Genomic DNA, 20,220 nt, shown 5'->3' on the forward strand with positions numbered 1-20,220 from the left:
AAACCTGCAGATTGTAGAATAATATATAGAGTCCCTGGTTGCACAGTGGTTAAGCACTACTCTGCTAGCCGAAAGGTTGGTAGTTCAAATACACTGACTCCTCCATGGGAGAAACATGTGCTAATATACTTCTGCAAAGGTTTACAGCCTTGGAAGTCCCATTGAGGCAATTCTACTCCGGCCCACAGGGTCACTATGAGTTGCTTTTTACTTGTTGGCATTGGAAAAAAAATATCTAAATATAAAAAATATGTATTAATGTACTGCAGTCCCAGAGGTACACGGTTCAAATTGACCGGATGCTCTGCTGGAGAAGAAGGGGCAATCTCCTCCTCTACCAGTCATGTCCAATTTGATGGCACACACACACAAAATAATAAAATTTTAAAAAAATGTATTTTTAAAAAACCCTAATGTTGTTATACAGTGAGTATGAGAATCCTAGGGGGAGGGGTGAAGCAGAGGGGTGAGGATGGGTGATGGGGGGGAGGGGTTTAATTATAGGGTCGCACAGTTTGATGAGTGGCGGTAGTGGAGGAAATGGGAAACATCCAGTGTGAAAAACAATGTATTTGAAGTTCGTAAATAAACCAGTATAAAATTTAGAGAATTTTTTAAAAAACCAACCAAAACCTAATGTTGAGTCAGTTCTGACTCAAGGCAACCCTCTGTCTGCTTCCTGAGGCTGTAATCTTAATAGGAGTAAATGTATATAAAAAGGACATACCAAAAATAGCATGTATTTTCTGAAACAAGATTTGGCAGACTTTTTCTGAAAAGGCCAGAGAATAAATATTTAAGGAGCTCTGGCTGTGTTTTCTTCTAAGACACAGTTGTGTCTTTTACAATCCATAGTGTTTTTCACTAACATCCTAATCCAAAGGCATCGATTCTTTGATCTTCCTTATTCATTGTGCAGCTTTCACATATACGAAGCCCCCATGGCTTGATATACCTTGGTCTTCAGGTTTGGACATTCTTGGTTTTTTTTAGCACTTTAAAGAGGTCCTTGGTATCAAATCTGCCCCAATGCAATTGATGTCTTGCCTGTTGCTTTATGAGCATTGATTATGGATCACAGTAAGTATTGAATGTGGATCACAGTAAAATGAAATTCATGACAACTTCCATGTATTTCTTTTATTGTATTATTTTTACGTGTACCGTCAAATCAGATCTGACTGGTACAGGAGGAGATTGCCCCCTCCTTCTCCAGCAGAGCATCTGGTGGATTTGAACTGCGTACCTCTGGGATTGCAGTGCAGCGTCTTGCCACTAGACCACCAGAGCTCCCTGTATTCTTAATTCATCATGATGTTGTTGATTGGCTGAGAGAGAGGTGAGGCTGCTTGTGAGGGTTTTTGTTTTCTTAATGTTGAAATATAATCCATGCTGAAGGCTATAAAACTAGTCCGGGGAATTACTACGAAACTAACTTGAGCAGGATTGAAATGGGACATTGCTCAGTAGTGAGGAGGGTTGAAAGAAGGTCCTAAAAGATGGCAGAGGTAGGGAGAATGGAACAGACATAAAAGGCAAAAGTTGTTCTTGTTGCTATGTGCCCTTGAGTCACCTGTGACCCATAGTGACCCTATGTATGTACAGCATCTCTGAAGCCTGCCGTGTCCTGAGCCAGTCTCACTAATTCTGACACACCGACCCCCATTGCCCTAATTACTGTATCAATCGCATCTCGTCTGGGGTCTTCCTCTCCTGTGTTAGGCTGGCCTAATTCAGGCTAGGGTGAACTGTTGAATGTAATAGCTACCCAGGTGGTTAGAGAATTAGGGATCTTAAAGTTATGATTGGGAAGTGGGTTCTGGAGCCCAGGCTCAAATCCCGGCTCTGACACTTGCTGGTTGGCACCTTGCACAGGTGAGTGAGCTCCCCTGAGTCTTGGTGTCTGTGTAAACTGGAGATGGATCTCTTCCACAGGGGTTGATAAAATTAACAGTGACATGAGAGCGCCAAGCAAGTGACCCTCCTGTGATCTAAACGATCCTGTCTGGCAAGTCTGTTCTGACTCAGAGCTGCTGCCTGGGACAGAACAGAACTGACCCATAGGGTTTCCAGGGTGGTTCATAGGTTCAAACCGTTGACCTCATGGTTAGCACTCGAGCACTGGGCCACTGACTGCACCACCACGGTCCCTTTCTCACCTGATAAGTATTTGGAAGTATCTTTTGTGAGAATTAGATGGTCCTCGTACAAAAATGGGCTACACTTTGTTGTAGGATTTCATGATCCATTTGGAATCCTGAAATGAAGGATAATGGCAAATAAAGGAGCATTTGCTTATGGCTGTGCCTGGGAATCTGGTTAGACCTGCCCCTTCTGAGCGATCACTGTCTCAGGACTTCTGTAAAACGAGATTAGGCGGCGGGCATAGACAGATACCTCTCATAGCTGCTGGACGGTGGCCCGGCTGCCTAACCTCCTATAGCTGAAGCACAACCATGCTAACTTTCCTCTGTAATGCGTCCTTGAGACCCAGCCCCTGCCCTTCGCAGGGACTGTCTCTCCAAGAAAGCAGCCTCCCTCCCTCTCTTGTGCTCTCGGGAGAAATGTGATTGCGTAGCTCTTAACCTGAAAGCCATGCAGGACTTTGTAAGGAGCTGCAGCAGGGTGTGTAGATTCTGGAGCGGCCTGCGGCCGTTGCTTCCACTTGGTATTTTGAGTGGCCTTTCTCTCCACTGCACAGACCTTCTCCTCAGGGCCAGGCCACGGGACATCCTTTCCCCTTTCTTCTGTGACGCTGTGATTTGGGAAGGGAGAGAGGAAGGACTTCTTGTGTCATAGGTGTCCAGGGAGCTTCTTGGCTTTCTGAGAATATAATTTCCACTTTAATCCTCCTCACCAATAATATCTCTCAGTCTCGGGAGATGTGCACTTATATGTTCATCATTCAAGAACTTGTTGTGCAGCATAGAGTCAGAACGGACACATAGCTGCCTGTCCAGTGTGTTTTCGAAGGCAGTAAATCACACAGGAAGAGACTGCCGAGCTTTCCTCTGTGGAGCAGCTGGTGGATTCGAACTGCCTGCTTTTGGGTTGGCAGTGTAGCTTCTTAACTATGAGGCCACTAGAGCTCCCTTTCAAAGAATTTTTTAAAAATTTTATTATTATTTTGTGTGTCTGTGTACCATCAAATCAGATCTGACTGGTACAGGAGGAGATTGTCCCTCCTTTCCCGGCAGAGCACCTGGTGGATTCGAACCGTGTGCCTCTGGGATTACAGTGCAGCTTCTTGCCACTAGGCCACCAGAGCTCCCCCCAAAGAATTTTTTTTTTTAAAAAAGCAAACTGGGTGAGGGAGTAGGGAGGAAAATGTGTCAACAGGGAATGAATAGAAACCCAAGTTCTCTGTAAACTTTCATTAAAATCTTAATAATAATAATAAGAAGTAATGCAGCATGCCAACAGAGCTCCTTATGCTGTGAACATACAAGATCCAATCAGCATATTCAAATAAAAAAGTTAAATCTAAGTTTGGTTTTCTGCTGAAAAAAAAAGGAAAAGTTCTTTTAAAAAACAGTATCTCTCCATTCTAGCATTCACTTTATACTTAATAGGGCATTTGTATGTCTTTTGCTTCATCTGTCTAATTCTGCCATCACACCACCACCACTGTGAGGCCATAGAGAAGATGTTATTAACTCCATTTCAAAGCTGAGGAAACTGAGACCGAGAGCTCGCTAACTGCCCAAGGCTGCAGTGCAAGTCTTTCATTCATTCAGGATCTATTTGTACATGTCATAAGCAAATAACAGACAAGCCATCAGCAAATGCTTATTACTTTTGTTAAGTAAACCCTATGCTAAGTTCTAGGGATGCAGTAATAAGCTCTACAAACACAACCCTCTTGTCCTAGAGCTTACAGACTGCCAGTGACAATAAACATGAAACAAATACATTAACCTATGTAGGTGCTGTGAAGGAAAAGTGTATGCAGTAACAGTCTGTGTGAGGCAGGGTCACCTGGCCTTGATTCCAGGTTTGTGCTCATGTGCCATGAAAGTTGGCATGAAAGTTTACCTGCCATGGAATCTGTTAATCCAGAGGTCCAGATGTTGCAAAAATACCCTGAATGTCAATGACTGCTTTACAACATCCACAGTGACAGGTGGATATTAGTACAAGAGTGTGAGGTTTTAAAATACTTTTTTGAACCTGTTTCTGAAAAAAAAAATTATTAAAACAAGGGGTCATTTACCAGCATCCTCTCCCACCCTCTCTGTCACTAGAGTAGATTCTGTGGCTTCTTTTCCGTTTCAGTTGAGCATCTTTCTCAAAGCTATTCTAGAGACGAATAGATAGTCTTGCCAGACAGAGAAAAGATTTTTGTGTGGTTATAGTTTTACAAGTAGTTTGACTCCTTGATAAAAGCCTTTAAAGATTCTCAAGGTTATATTAGCAGTTTGTCCAGAGTTGTGTAATTTCCAGGTGTCCTTAGTTTTAAGGCATCTATGATGACAGTCCTGGCCTTTTTGTCTTCACAGGTATGTGTCCGATTTCTCCAGTACGCTCCAGTCAATACGAAAGAAGTGCAAGCTGGATGACATTGCTCCCAACTCCCTTTTTCAAGAAGATTGGTCAGCTTTTCAGAACTCCGTTAGGTAAGGTGGAGCTTATTGTTTAAACCAACACCAGCGTGCGTCGTAACATATTACATAAAGATGGTACATGTGTTTATTCACAGGGGTTCACTTTCCCCCTTCACTTTAGGCTTTAAAATATTTTTTTTATTGTGGTAAAATGTATATAACTATATAAGGTTTACCATTGCAACCATTTTTATATATACAATTTAATAACATTAGTGGATTTTTTTAATTTAATTTTTTTTGGGGATTTTTTTTTTAAAAAGCAGGTACTCTAATAATAGGCCAGTACACTAAACCCCAACACCAAGCAGCTAACACCAGCAACCAAAGCCACTGCTGCCAAACTGATTCCAAATTTTGATGAAACACCATGGGGCTGTGAGGCTGTAATGTTTTTAATCCATTCTCAGCCAGTCATTCATACACATTTGCTTTGTAACATTAATTAGAGTTGATTGATGCCATTTATTATAATGCCTCATCAAATCCTTACTGTGCCTCCCATTTCCCTTCACCCATCCCATACATCCACTAATCTCTGCTGTGCTCTCCCTCCCTCCCCATTCTTGTCAACCCTCCATGGTTGTTTCTCTCGATGTGTAAACTTTTCTTTAGATATTTTTTCTTTCAGCCGATCAGTCACACATATCTTGTTCATCCATTCCTTCCACATTGTCTTTCCTTTATTCCAAAGAAGTGTTGTCTATTCCTTAATTTTCTTATTAATGTGTATGGGGCAGAAAAGTCAAAAGGTTGTAATCCAGATTAATAGAATACAGTCCAGACAGCTCCCGAAATGTGCATACAGGTCCCTTAGCTTTGAGCCTTGTGACTTCTGGCTCCTGAGTTCTCAGGTTCTCAATCCTGCCAATATTGGCTTCCCACCTCCCGTTGTCCAGCCAAGTTCTCAGTCTTGCCAATATAGTGGCTCTTCCCCTCACCCTCAAGGTCCTGTCTCACATCACATCTCTAGTTTGGCTGTGGATGTTGATGCTGTAGGTGTAGCTGGAGCAAGAAGGGCATCTCACATTCTCTCGCTTCTTGTTCAGTGGCACCAGAAGATCTCTCTGCCTCTCACTGCTGGCTTGCTCCTCTCCTTTAATTTTCTATCCTCCCTTCCTTCTCCAGAACCATAGTAGATTCATTCTCTGTGTATGAGGCTGTAAATTTTAATGGAAGGACAGTACCTTGTCTGTCTGCCAAAAAACAGCTGGTGGATTTGAACTGTCAACCTTTCAGTGAGGAGCCCAACCCTTAACCTCTTATGCACCAGGGCTGCTCAACATTAAGAAGACTCCTAGAATTCTTTTTTTCATTATTATTAATTTTAATGAAGGTTTACAGAGACTTTGGATTTCCATTCATTCTTTGTTGCACTTTTCTTCCTGCCCACCCCACCCCTCCCCTCCAGTTCACTTTTCTCTTTGAAAAGTAAAAAAAAAAAAAAATTTAAAAAAATCTTTCATTGTTATACCATCCGCTCCTCCCCAGTCCACTCCATTATGCAGCTTTCATTCTGGACTCTTGTCATGACATTAATACCTAATCATATATTCCTCCTAAACAGTTCTCTCTCTCATCTGTTTCAATGCAGCATGCATTATTTATCCCCTCTTTTCTTAGTTTCCCCCCAACCCTGATGTCAGTCCTGTTTTACAACAGTGGCACTATGCAGTATTTGTCCTAAAAAATATGGAACGCTTCATGAATTTGCGTGTCGTCCTTGAACAGGGGCCTTGCTAGTCTTCGCTGTATTGTTTCAATTTTAGTATATGTGCTGCTGAAGCGAGCACGTCTCTTTATAATTCTTAAAATGCTTTAAAAAGTTGTAAAAAAAAAATTGAACTTTTCTTTGGTGGCTTAAATGTTTTATATTTGGCCTGAGATTTCTTTTCCCACTTAGCCTTGTGGTTTTTGCAGACCTAAAGTAATTTAGAGCTTTCATTTTTGAGAGTGCTCAGCTGACTGGATTCTGTTTCTGGATCTAAGAACCAAGATACTAAATGGCAAGGCTACATTAGATGGCCTGCAAAGGGCCATGTGAGAACTGAGTGAAAGGCTTTGAGGTGATTTTCCCAGCTGACTATTGATGGTCACTCTTAGAAATAGCTTTTGTGGACTATGGCTTAGAAGACCTGCAAAAGGCCATGTGAGAACTGAGTGAAAGGCTTTGAGGTGAACTTCCTGGTGTGAGTACATGTGCCACTAGGGACATAGACTTATGTAACTACACATCGTTGCTGTTAAGTTCCATTGAGGTGGTTCCGATTCCTGGTGCCCCATTTAGAATAGAATGAAGCGTTCTCCGATCCTGCACCATCCTCACAGTTGGTGCTGTATTTGAGCCCATGCTGTAGCCATTGGTCAGGCTCCCTGAGGGCCTCCCTCTTCCCTCTGACCCTCTTCTTTGCCAAGCATGATGTCCTCTGCACGTCTAAGGGGCATGCTAGTACTGTATTTTCCAAGGACGATTTCTTGGTTCTTCTGGCTGTCCAGGATGTGTTAGTATTCTTCACTAGCACCACCATTTAAAAGTATCAATTCTTCTTTGGTTTTCTGTGTATTCATTGTCTAACTTTCACATACCTGTAGGGAGATTGAAAAGAGTATGGCTTGGATTAGGTGCATGTTAGTCCTCAAAATGACATATTTACTTTTTAAATATAACTACACATATTTATTAATTTTTTGGTTGTTGTTGCTGACTTTTTTCCCCCTTCCCAATTAATAAAAAAAATCTCACCAAAATGTAGCACTCCAGAAGGGAGTTCTGGTGACCTAGTGGTAAGAACCCACACTGCTATCCTAAAGGTCCATAGTTCGAATGCTTGAACTGCTCTGTAGGAGAAAAATGGGAAGTCTCTTCCTGTGCAGTTTACAGCCTCTGAAAACCTGCTTGAGGGTCAGCTTTGGGTCAGTTCTGGATTGATGGCACACCACAGCAACAACAACAATGTTCCAGATGCCAGCTTTACCCCCTTTCATTTGTGGTGGGCTGGAATATAGGAAATATGTTCAAGGAGGTTCTGTTGCACCCGAGGCAAGCAGACTGTTTTATTTTCTTATAAACCTTGCCTGTGGTGGAATTCCCAGATAGCCTGGTGATGATAGCCACTTTTAGAGAAAAGTTAAAAATTAACTAGATGGAAGATATTTTTAATCTTTGGATTTGTCCTGGCATTATGAGCTTGGTGCTAAAGGACTCAGCCTCTGGAGTTTAAGAGCAGGCATAAAATTACTTGAAAACTCAAAGGATTATTAAACACAGATCTGATGATCATTCAGGCTTACCTTTGAGAAACAAATGGATTAACCTTCGTCTGTTCTTCATGTGACCAGAGAGATATTCTCATATCAAAACAGTTGTCCCATCTGTATCGTGCAGGTAGCAGGTCATCTAGCATATTAAAGGATGAGTTTTGATTTAAAGATGTTTATATCCCTAGGGTGTTTATCATGGGGTTGAACAATTGATGGGTGGGTGGGGTGAAGGAAATGGGAAGGATCTTTTGTGAAAAACTATGTATTCAAACTTTGTAAATGAATCAGAATAAAATAAAAAACAATTTAAGAAAAATGTTTCTATACCAAGGATTTATAACCCTTCTCTCAAAGATAAAGTCTAAAAGGACCTTGGTATTTTGGAAATATGCATTTACTTGAGCTCTCACCAATAGAACTGTGATTCATGTCAGAGAAACCTGTGACTTGGAAGTTAGTTGTTGTTGTTGTTGTTGTTGTTGTTGTTGTTGTTAGGTGCCATCGAGTTGACTGTGACTCAGAGCAACTCTGTGAACAACAGATCTCTACCTTGTCCCGTCTTGTGCCATCTTCATGGTGCCCGGCATGCTTGAGATGATTGTTGCAGACTCCGTGTCCAGTCATCTTGTAGAGTTTCCTCCTCTCTTCCTCTGACTCTCCACTTCTCTCAGTACATCCTGTTCCAAGGACTAGCCCCTCCTGACGACATGCTCGAAGTCTGTCACCCCAAGTTCCGCCATCCTTGCCTCCACAGAACTTCCTCCAGGATAGATTTGCATGTTCTGTACATGGGATATTCAGTACTCTTCTCCAGCACCACAGTTCAGAAGCATCCATTCTTCAGTCATCCTCATTCATTGTCCAACTTTCAGATGCGTAGGAGGCTGTTGAAAATACCATGGCTTGGAGCAGTTGCTGCCTCGACTTTATAAACAGACATCCTTGCTCTTTAGCACTTTGGAGAGGTTCTTGACAGCAGATTTCCCCAGCGGAACACATCTTTTGGTTTCTTGGCTCTTGTCGCCATGTATATTGATTGTGGATCCAAAGAAAATGAAATTGTTGATGTGAGAAGGAATTCGAACGAATAACCCCCTCAAACTCTTTGCCTTCATGTCGGAACCTGCTGATGACTGACCCTCCAGCAGGTTTACCAGAGTGTAAATCAGTGGGGGGATATAAGCCATCTTTCCCTCTTTAAGTGGCTGGTGAATTCTGGTGGTGCGAATTCACCAGCCATGCATGACCTCTGGATTAACAGTACAGCTGACGCAATCTATGTCCCCAGATCTCCCTTCAAAGGGACTAGGATTTAATTCCTGCATCACTGACTAATGAACATAACTTCTCTAATTGGCCATCAAATGATAACTGCCTGCCCAGAAGCCAGCGCCACCAGAACGGGGTGAAGAGTCACCATTTTGATGATTGAGGAAATGTCCTGGACGTGTCCACATCCTAGACACTTTTTCTGAAATTTTTTCCCCCTCTGTTTTGTTTAGGATAATAGCCACCTGTGGAGAGCTCTTACGGCAGTGTGGGGACTTCGAGCAGCAGCTGGCAAACAGGTAGGTGAGGGAGCTGTCACTCCGTCGTCCCCAGGCTCTTGTTTGGGCAGGAACTTGATACAGTACACGTCACAGCAAGCACAGCACGTGGTCAGACATGACAGCCACAGGACTTGGGGACAGTCTGTACCTACGTACAAGTTGTCTTGCTTGTCATCAGTCAGCGTTTATTGAGCACCTTAAAGGACATGACTCCGTCCAGCTTGGCGGTGATCAGACGTAGCCTTGATCGGAGATGGAGGCTTAGCCCACATGAGGAAACAGTACAGGCTGTCTCTGCATTCTGAGTGGGCTGGGCTCCGATGGCTCTTATTTGTAAGTCAGCTATTGAGACGAAGAGTAAATTTTCTGATAGAAACCAGTGTGACGAATGGTGGGGAAGTCTGGCCAGCCTACAGAATCGAGATTAACCCAGCCAGTCAGCCTTGTGGGTTCTTGACCGGGATTCTGTACTGCCACAGTGGGTGTGCATCAAAGGGGAGTCTGCAGTGGAGACCCTGGAGACGTCCATCCTGCCCCCTTTATATGCTCTGACGGCACCTGGGGTCTGCCTTGCTGGGGCCTTATTATCCTAGGTTGACCCCTTTCTATTTCATGCTTTTATATTGCACATTTAAAAACAGCAATACATTATTATTCTTCTTCTACACCTTGCCATTTTACATTTACCTTCACTGTGTTTGGACATAGACCTTCATTGAAGGCAGATATTCTGTCCCAAGGAGCACAGAGAGGCCTGGTTAGGAGAATGTGGAAGGGGGAGCCCCTGGAATAGCATTTTGCAGCCCTGAGAGGTTAAAGTTGGGTCTGAGCAGCAGCACTGGCTAGCAAACAGACTGGGTGTAGCTGCCAGAGCCTCGTAAAGAGGTGACCTCATCCTGGTCACTGAGCTTAGAGCAGGAAGGACGCCCTGGTCACCATCTGTGCTCCATGAAGGAGGCCGTGCAGCGTGTGGTGGGGCCTCTAAAGCTTATCTTATCTCCACGACAATCTCACCTGCAGAACTCAGTTTCTCACGAGGGACCTCTCCCACGGGTGGCCGAGCCGTGGCTGGGAATAGTCTCAGGTGTGTTTCAGTGATAGGGTGACAGTGGGTAGGGACTCTCAGGGTCACCTCCTCGCATTGAGGGTCATCTTGTGCTCTCTGAGCTGAGCCAGGAGTCCCCTGAAGGGTTTCTCCTGGACTGGAACTTTGGGGAGCATACAGGGAGATTGCTTCTCTTCTCAGCCTCCCTGGTGTCTCTTGCTTAATTTTGAGACCATGATATTTCCCCCAGGATAAGATCTTTGTGGGACAAAGCAACGGGACAGTCAGGTTTGGTAATGCAACATACGCTTACAGACTTTCACGACTGAAGATTGGGAAAGAATTCTTTATAAAGAGGAAATGAATTAGGGAAAATGGCTGGAAAAGAAATGTTAGTCACCCCTCCTTTGTACATCCTTCCTGTGTTCCTCTCTTGTGGCAGTGAGCACGTTTGTCCTATGATGTCTCCTGTGTTCACCTGTCCAGCTCTTCTGTTAACCTCTGAGCCTCTTGAGGGCAGAAATGGTGTTTAATCACCTAATAGCACCAAAAGCTAGTGAGAAGATAGCCCCATGGATGTACTTACCATGAGCTGATGTTATTTTGAGGACTAAAGGAACAAAGAGTTCATTTCACTAAGGTTTGCTTAACAATACATAGAAAAGAAATGAGATGCTAAGAGTTAAATAATCTAAATGGTGTTGAGGAAAAGGATTAAAGAAAAAGAGATTAGTGTTTTGGGGCTAAGGCTGTCTTGATCCTGAAAATTTTAACTATAATCTTTGCTAGTTAAAATCTTCCTGACTTATCTAAGGGCGCTCAATATTGCATGCACTGCCAGCGGAACAAACACGTCTGTCTGGGAGGAAGGGCAGCTGAGGTGCTCCTTAGAGGCTGGGGTGCTGAAAGCCCGTCTCACATGACCTGGAAGAAGTCATCATGCTGGGAAAGGTGGAAGGTCAGGGCAGGAGAGGAAGACCGTCCATAGCAGAGACTGACACAGTGACTAACACGGAGCTTGAGCGTGTCAGGCATTGAGAGTGAGGATCGGGCGAGGCTCAGACCTGTTGTTTGTAGGGTTGACACCCGTCAGGTTGACTCTATGGCCTCTAACAACAACAACAACAACAAACGTCATCTGTTCTCCTTCCACCTGGATGGTGAGCTGCTGCAGCGAGGCCAGTTTGCCCCTCACTGACTGAGCCTGAGACACAAACTGCAGAGGTTCCGAAAGGAGAGTGGCCTCCCAGAGGGCAGAGGAGAGCTCAGCTCTCAGCTTTCTGGTCGCCTTATCCAGGGTCTCCTCTCATTCTACAAAGAGTCATTAATCATCCACCACGTGCAGAATGTGTAGAACCGACCTTCACCATCTCACACGCCAGTTGGTTTTGTGGGTCACGTGTGTTAGAGTCGACCCAGAAGGAAGTTGGTGTTTTCTAGGACTGTTTTTTGGAAGTAGATCCCCAGGCCTTTGTTCCATAGTCTCAAACCTCTCACCTTTGGGTTTGCAGCCAAAGGCATTAATGAGATAGCATGGAATGAATTCCCAACAGAGGGAGAGGCTTATGGGAGCAAAAGATGGAATGCCTTGTGGAGAAGCCTCTAGGAGAAGGCTGTTTCCCAGAGCATGGGGGAAGGGAGAGCGATTCATGAAGAGGGAGCAGTATGATCATGGCGTGCGGAAGAGGGGGGCATGTACAGCGCGAGGGAGGGGGGCAGGCACGGCATGCGGGAGTGGGGCACATACAGCGCATGGGAGGAGGGAAGCTCAGTGCATGGGAGGGGGGCAGGCACAGAGCACGTGAGAGGTGGGCTGGGAGTCTGGCAGGAGTGAGAGGGAATATTTTCAGGATAGATTCTAACACCGGAGGGCCTTGAGTACCACATCCACGTGTTTGTAGTTTTAACATGGGAGACTTCCCATCTTCTTCCCAAATAGTTGCTGGTGGATTGGAACCACATGCTTTGGGTTGGCAGCACAGCTCCTTACCACTAAGCCACCAGAGCTGCGCTGTGTGTGTATGCACATCTGTATGTAGCTATGCTGGGTGTGTGTGTGTGTGTGTGTGTGTGTGTACATATGTATGTGTGTATTTTGTGGGAGAACATTGGGCATTCTCCACCTATGTGGCTCACTACCTTTGAAAACCATCTGGAGGGTCAGCTTGGTTCCACTTTGATGGCACATAACAACATATGACTATTTATGTGTGTGTGTGTGTGTGTGTGTGTGTGTGTATACACACATATACATACATACATACAGAGGAACAGAGAAAGCGGTTTCAAGGAAATGTCTCATGTGCTTAGAGAGTTTGGCAATTCCTAGGTCCATAGTCCAGACCTTAAGAGAAAGGCATTTAGAGAGGCAGGCTAGTTTTAGAGATTGGCATGGCCGAGGTCATGAGGTACAGCAGAGCACTAGTTCTAGTCCAGAGGTGGCCAACCAGATGTAATACTAAGCCCAAAGCTCCATAGCTTTGTCAGAGGTCATACCTCCAAGGAGGTTCCCAGGCTCAAGTTGGGTTAATCATGTAATTGCCTTGAATTCTGCGTCATTAACCTAACAGAGGTCAGCCTTTATTTAAATGGGAGATTTAAAATACATAGACTAGTTACATTAGACTGAGAACCAGCCTATTTGACACACAGAATTAGTTCTTACAAGGTGCTAAGGAATCATCGGGGCTGGAGGGAGAGGTGGGAAGAAAATCAGATTTGCCTTTGAAAGAGGTCATGCTGTTAATTGTGGAAGGACCAGAGGGAGGGTAACCAGTTGCGATGCTACTGTAGGTCTAGACAAACCACAGCGAAGTTTTGCGTTAGTGACAGTAGACCCAGCCCCTGCTTTCTAGAAGCTTCAGCTGCAGGAAGAGCTGTAACAGGACCTAATGAGGCAGGGGCCCTGGGTCACCAGTGACAGCTGAGGAAGCTCTGTTCCCCAGGACTGGCTTGCATACGTGGATCTTCCTTGACAGTCTCATAGGATATGTTTCTAAAAAAGCAAACACAGCATAAAAATTTATGAAGGGTCAGAGCTGTGAGTCATGTTTGGAAAATAATGTAACTTTTATCATCCTGGTTACATGAATCAGATTACTCATAAGGTTTAAATGTTTGGAGTGAATGGTAAAATAGGGTCAATGGAAAAGAGGAAGACCACTGGCCATAGAATATTGATACCCCCACATGGACCCTCGTCTAGGCTTTTCTCTTTCAAAGAGATTGGAAAGTGCATCTTTCTCCCCCTTACCCATCTGTGGCACCCAAACCACGGAGCAAACACCACATTGTTGAGGATCGCACACCTCACAGCCTGGGTATGGGAGCCGGATAGCCGGTGGGAGGACGTGTGTGCTGAGCTGCCCCCCCATCCTCTCTGGGAGCTGCTGTGTGCCACCAGGGAGGTGCTGCTGGCTTGCTCACCATGGTACTGCTGCGTTGTTAAGTATCATTGAGTCAGAACCCACTCACAGCTGACCCACCGGTGGCTTTTCAGAGGCACGGATTGCCCATCTTTTTCCTGCTTTGCAGCCAGAGGATTTGAACCACTTACCTTGGGGTTGGCAGCACAACTCCTTGCTACAAGGCCACTGGAGCTCCCTCACTATAGTACTAGACTCCAAACTGAGGTTTTCACATGCTCTGAAAGGCCTCTGTAGAAAGAGCAGAGCATTTGAACTTGGGGTGAACTGAGAAGCATGCTCGCATAGATTGTCCATGTTAGGAAGATGCACACCCTAGCTGAACTTCGGCTCCAGCGGTGTTCCCGTTTTACCATCCACTCTGTGCATTTAGGTGTGTGTGCAGCTATCTGGTGACATACAGCTGGAGTGATAAACATGATGTTGTTGTTAGATGCCATTGAGTTGAGAATGACTCTTAACAACTCTACGAATAGCAGATCTAAACCCTGTCCTATTTTGTGCCATCCTTCCAATCTGACACACTTACTGTGTTGATAGTGGATCCAGGTAATGTGAAGTTGTTGACAGTCTTTCCATATTGAAGGCTGCAGTGTTTCACTTTTTGTGCAGCAAGTGCTTCAAGTCCTCCTCACTTTCAGCAAACAAGGTTGTGTCATCTGCATAATGAAGGTTATTGAGTCTTCCTCCAATCCTTATGCCACATTTTTCTTTGTAGAGTGAAGCTTCTTGAATAAACCCTGATGCACCTTTCCTGATTTTAAACCGCACAGTGTTCCTTTGCCCTGTTTACACAACAGCCTCGTGATCTAGGTATAGGTTTCACACAAGAATAAGCAGGAATTCTTGAATTCTGATTCTTCTCAATGGTAGCCATAATTTATTATGATCTGCACAGTCAAATGCCTTTGCGTAGTCAGTAACACCTAAATAGATATTCTTCTGGTATTTGCTTTCGGCCAGGATCCATCTGACATCAGCAGTGGTATCTCTGGTGCCATGGCCTCTTCTAAATCTAGCTTGAATATCTGGCTGTTCTCTATCTATGCGTTCTAGCTGTTTTTGAATGATTCTCAGCTGTTTTCTGCTTGCATGTGATCTTAATGATATTGTTTAATAATTTCCATAATTGATAGACATTATAATATTTCTCAGATGTGACTCATGCAGGAAATGGGGAGGGAATCCTGGTTTTATTTCAGGGAGCTCTGGTGTCCTAGTGGTAAGAAGCTGTGCTGTAACCCTGAAGGCACGTGGTTCAAATCCACCAGTGTTTTATTTAGGGAACTAAAAATCTCCTGGGTCCTAGTACACCTCTCCTCCTCCTTACTCCTAGATAGGAAACAAATGACATCTTCATTCCCTGATCAGATGGATCTTGGTTGACTCAGCCAGCCCTCAGGAGGCCATCCTGGGCTTTGTACAAGTTGCTCTCTGAATGCTCTTAGAGGAAAGTTGCCTGCATCTTGGTTGCATAATGGTCACCACCACTTTCGTTGCAGGATTCTGTCCACAGCTGGAAAGTACCTCCCTGACTCCTACTGCCCTCGGAGCCTCATCAGTTTCCAGGACAGCATCCTGACAGACAGGAAGAGCGCGGCCAAGAATCCATGGCAAGAATATAATTACTTTCAGAAAGATAGTTCTGCTGACTATGCCAGTTTGATGGAAGTCCTCTATACCCTCAAGGTAGGAGACCCTGCTGAGGGCGTTCTTGCAAATGAAAGCTGCTCTCTAGTTCTGTGATCCCAGCTCTTAGGCCCTGGTGCATGTTGTCACCACTTGTCCTTATGGTGAGGCTGGAGCAGCTGATAGACTCAGGTGAGTTAGCAGCTGGGCAGCTGGAGCTCTTTGACTGACAAGAGCTGGGTTCCTGGTGGTGCTTTCAGATCTTCAGCCAAACGGGCTTTACTTGAGTTCAGGTCGTCAACAGGACGGGCAGACCTAGCCAGCCTCTGCCGCCATGCGGGAACAGTCTCCTTTTACTGAGGGCAGGAGGGGTTCAGGATTGTTAATGATGGACACCTAACCTGGCAGACGGAGGTCACTTTTCTTTCCTGGAGGTGTGAGGGGCAGAAAGAAACCAGGAGCAGACCTCGGCCAAGTGTGCAGCTCAGCAAGATGTGAGGCTCAGCCGGGATAGTTGCTCCACGAGGTACACTACTCGGCCAGGTGTGCATCTCAGCCAGGTGTGCTGTTTGGTCAGGTGTGCAGCTCGGCCAGGTGTGCAGCTCATCTATGCTCGATAGTCCGTTTTCCACATGGAAACATGAGGACACGAGCACAAGTGTTTCTCCCTAGCCATTTCTTGAATCCAAGTCCTTGCTTAGTCTGTTATGAGGCGGTTCTTGACTTTGCACTTTGGTGGGACCGCCTTTGGGTCCAGGAACAACAGAATCTCGCAATAGGTGGAATGGCCAAAGGCACACGAGGGCACCAGGGTCCTTTTCTGAACCATTCCCCTCCCTCCCTGGTCTGATTAAAGGCTCATCTGTGGGGGCCACTGAAGAGAAGGTAAGGCTGTGTCTGCAGCACCGAGCATGGTCTTGGATGGTCTGCACAGACCCAGAGAGCTCTGTGGTGACCTGGAGGTGGTCCTCTGTCCATGTCAGGGGTATTGGCCTCACCCTCTCAGGGTCTTCTCCATCCTCTGCCCGCGTCCCCCCCACCGGCTGCATTTGAGCCTGACAAGATTTCCTAAAGCAATTCTCCGAGTTCATTCATCCATGCTTTTGCGATTAGGCTACAGCAACTCTGTTTATCTTTATTGCTGATCTGATTTATGTGTTTGTTGTAATCGGTTCATGTATAATAGCAAAAGGAAGGCTACATTTTCCGTCTATTTTCTCAGGCTGCCTGAAATGCCTTGGGACTCGCAGCGGTTGGCTATTCTCTGGCTTCCAGCCCAGTATACCTGAGCTGACCTCCCAGGAGTGAGGGCTTGAGCGGTCACTCTGTCTGCACTCGGAACTCCTCATCTTCCCTCTCTTCTTTTAGCTCCACTGGTGCAGTCTGTAGGGAGCTGTGCTGCCAACCCAAAGGTGACACCTCTCTGGCCATTCAGATCCACCAACTGCTCCGAGGGAGAAAGCTGGGCATTCTCCTCCCATGTGGTTTACAGCCTCCAGAAACCTGCTGGGGGGTCGGCGATGAGTCCGTTCTTTTCTTTTTAAAATTTATTTTGTTATTTTTGTGTGTGTGTTTACCGTCAAATTGGATCTGACTGAGATTGGCCCTCCTTCTCCAGCAGAGCATCTGGTAGATTCGAACCGCTCACCTCTGGGATTGCAGTGCAACTTCTTGCCACTAGGCCATCAGAGCCCTCCGATGAGTCAGTTCTGGCTGGACAACAATGACAGTTTTCACTCCCTAAGGAGCTCTGGTGGCACACTGGTTGAAGCATTCAGCTGTGAATAGAATGGCCCCAGGATTCCAAACACCACTTGCTCGGGGGTGGGGGGAGGGCGGGGGGTTGTTATTGAGTCCATCTGCTCCTGTCAGATTTCCAGCCTTGGCGTCCTCCAGTCTATCATGTAGGATCGCTGTGAGTTGAAATCAACCTGATGGTAGAGGGATGCTTTTTAGCTTTGATCCCTAAGAGATGGTCGTTGATTATTTGTAATAATTTCTCTTAAAGTGCAAGTTGGAGTACATACTAGGCTGAAAGGATCAGAGTCACCTGGGAAAGTGAAGTAAAAGTACAGGTGCCTGGGCTGCAGCCTTGTGGTGGCGGCTGTGAGGCTGTAGACCAGCCCGTTTCCCAGGGGGCTTGGGGGCACAGCCAAAATACTTCTGGCTAATCCTGTCTAGAACTGTGCACACTTTTGTCCCCAAAGATTTGTTTGTTCTTCTTGAGAATATGCCCAGCAAAGCATACACCAGATTGATAGTGTCATGTGTAATTCTGTGACATTGGTGGCATTCTTCAGGCTATACCAGCCATCATCACCCTCCTTTCCTGAGCTGTTTCCCCAGTTCTCACAGCCCTCTTAAAGTCTAATCCTTTAATGGCTGCAGGAGCTCTTGTGGCCTAGTGGGTAAGAAGCTGCGCTGCATAGAAATACCATTTGACCCAGCAATTCCTCTACTGGGAATTTACCTTAAAAAAACTGTAACTGTCACCCAGACAGATATATGCACACCCATGTTTATTGTGGCTTTGTTCACAATAGTAAAGAGTTGGAAACAACCTAAGTGCCCATTAACAAACAAATGTATAGAGAAGCTCTGGTATATTCACTCAATGGAATACTACACTGCGTTGAAAAGACAAGGAAATCATGAAATATTATACAAAATGGGTGACCCTGGAGGACATTATGCTGAGTGAAATATCTTAGTCACAAAAGGACAAATACTGCATGGTGCCACTGTTGTAAAACAGGACTGACATCAGGGTTGGGGTGAGACTGAGAAAAATTGGATAAATTATGTATACTGCATTGAAACAGATGAGGAAGAGAACAGTTTAAAAGTGATATATGATTGGGTTTAAAAGTGATATATGATTGGGTTTTATGGTTATGACAAGAGTCCAGAATGAAGGTGGCATAGTGGAGTGTACTCAGTGCGGGAGGGGGGATTGTATATACCTATGAAAGAATTTTACTTTTCAAAGAGAAGAGTGAACTGGTGGGGAGGGGTGGGCAGGGAGAAAAGGGCAACAATGAATGAATGGAAATCCAGAGTCTCTGTAAACGTTCTTTAAAATTAATTTAAAAAATTATTGGGGAAAAAAAAAAAGAAGCAGCACTGCTGCAGTCCTGAAGGCATTTCGAATCCACCAGCTACTCAAACAACAGTGATAATGCTTAGAAAAGCACAGTGTCCAAGGTGGACTTCTCTACTAGCTATACTACACTATTGTTGGTTTTTAAAAGGATTACAGGGACTACTTTTGGTTTTTAAGGCTTACAGATTATTTTTAGGGCAGTAGTTTTGAGGGTTCACAAAGTCTCCATGGCTTAATTCCATGAGTGTTTGAATTTCCGTTGTGTGTTTTCTCCTCACTTTTTCTTTCAAGCTCTGAGCATGAAGTTGTACTGCTAACTAACTAAGGGGCAGTATGTCTCTGACAGCTCAAATCCACCAGTAGCTTCCCAGGGGAAGGATGGGGTCTTCTTCCATGCAGTTTGGGAGGTGCACTGTGAACCCCAAGGCCAAGTTTCTCACAGTTTGAATTCACCAGCCATTCTAATGGAGAAACATAGGCAACCACACCTGTACAATCTGTTGATATGTTGTTGTTAGGTACTGTCGAGTCACGTACAACAGATAGCAACCCTGTGAACAACAGATCTGAGCCCCTTCCTGTCCTGTGCCATCCTCACTCTTCCTGACACACTAGAGCCCATTGCAGCGGTCACCATGTCACTCCACCTGGTCGAGGGACTTCCTCTCCTTCACTGACCCTCTACCCTTCCCAGCATCGTGTCCTCCTCCAAGGAATAGCCCCTCCTAGCAACATGCCCCTAGTGTGTGAGGCAAAGCCTCATCATTCTTGCCTCCCGAGAGCACTCTGGCTGCCAGAGTACATCCTCTCCAAGACCTGTTCATTCCTCCAAGATCTGTTCATTCTCCTGGCCGGCCATGGGATGTTCAGTGCTCTTCTCCAACACCACAGCCCAAAGATGTCAATTCTTTTTCTGTCATCCTCATTCACTGTCCAGGTCTCAAATGCATAGCTAGTAATCCTAAAGACCATGGCCTTAATCAGACACACCTTAGTCCTTAAACTGACATTATGACTCCTCGATAATTTGAAGAGGTCCCTAACTGCAGATTTTCCCAGTGCAATGCATCTCCTGATCTCCTGACTGCTGGTACCAAGGGTTTTAATCGTGGATCCAAGTAAAATGAAGTGGTTGACAGTTTCAGTCTCTTCTCCATCCATCATGGTGTTGCCTATGTGTCAGATGTTGCCTGCTGGCCAAATGTTACCCATATGTCAAATGCCTGTGCAATCTACAGCCTTGAAAACTCGCTGGAGGGTCAGCTCTGACCTGGCTCAAGGGCAATGAGAGCTGGATTCGTCTTTCAGTGTCTTTTCAAAAGTGTTTACCTAGCTAACATTCAGGCCCCTTTGCGTTTTGTTTTTCAGGAAAAAGGATCGAGCAATCATAACCTCCTGTCCTCATCGCGAGCGGCCCTCACTCGTCTTAACCAGCAGGCCCACCAACTGGCTTTCGATTCTGTCTTCCTGCGAATCAAACAGCAGCTGCTACTTGTTTCCAAGATGGACGTGAGTCTCCCGCTGTCCATGGTGCTGTGTGGGCCCCAGGCCCTGCCCACTCGAGTGCAGGCCTAGACCCAGACCCCAGGGTGTGACCAGGAGC

The 20,220-nt window shown here is 45.3% G+C and overlaps 1 protein-coding gene across 1 annotated transcript in view; it reads left to right on the forward strand.

Annotated features, from left to right (window-relative positions):
* Nucleotides 1-20,220, forward strand: part of COG7 (component of oligomeric golgi complex 7) — a 124,088-nt gene that overhangs the window by 82,607 nt on the left and 21,261 nt on the right. The window contains exons 10-13 of the mRNA XM_006892690.1: nt 4,500-4,616; nt 9,368-9,433; nt 15,388-15,574; nt 19,986-20,126. Of these exons, the coding sequence (XP_006892752.1) occupies nt 4,500-4,616; nt 9,368-9,433; nt 15,388-15,574; nt 19,986-20,126 (511 nt within the window). The remainder of the gene's footprint in view (nt 1-4,499; nt 4,617-9,367; nt 9,434-15,387; nt 15,575-19,985; nt 20,127-20,220) is intronic.

Source organism: Elephantulus edwardii, unplaced genomic scaffold (assembly GCF_000299155.1).
Source record: "Elephantulus edwardii isolate Elephantulus edwardi_28Jun2011 unplaced genomic scaffold, EleEdw1.0 scaffold00117, whole genome shotgun sequence".
Lineage (NCBI taxonomy): Eukaryota > Metazoa > Chordata > Mammalia > Macroscelidea > Macroscelididae > Elephantulus > Elephantulus edwardii.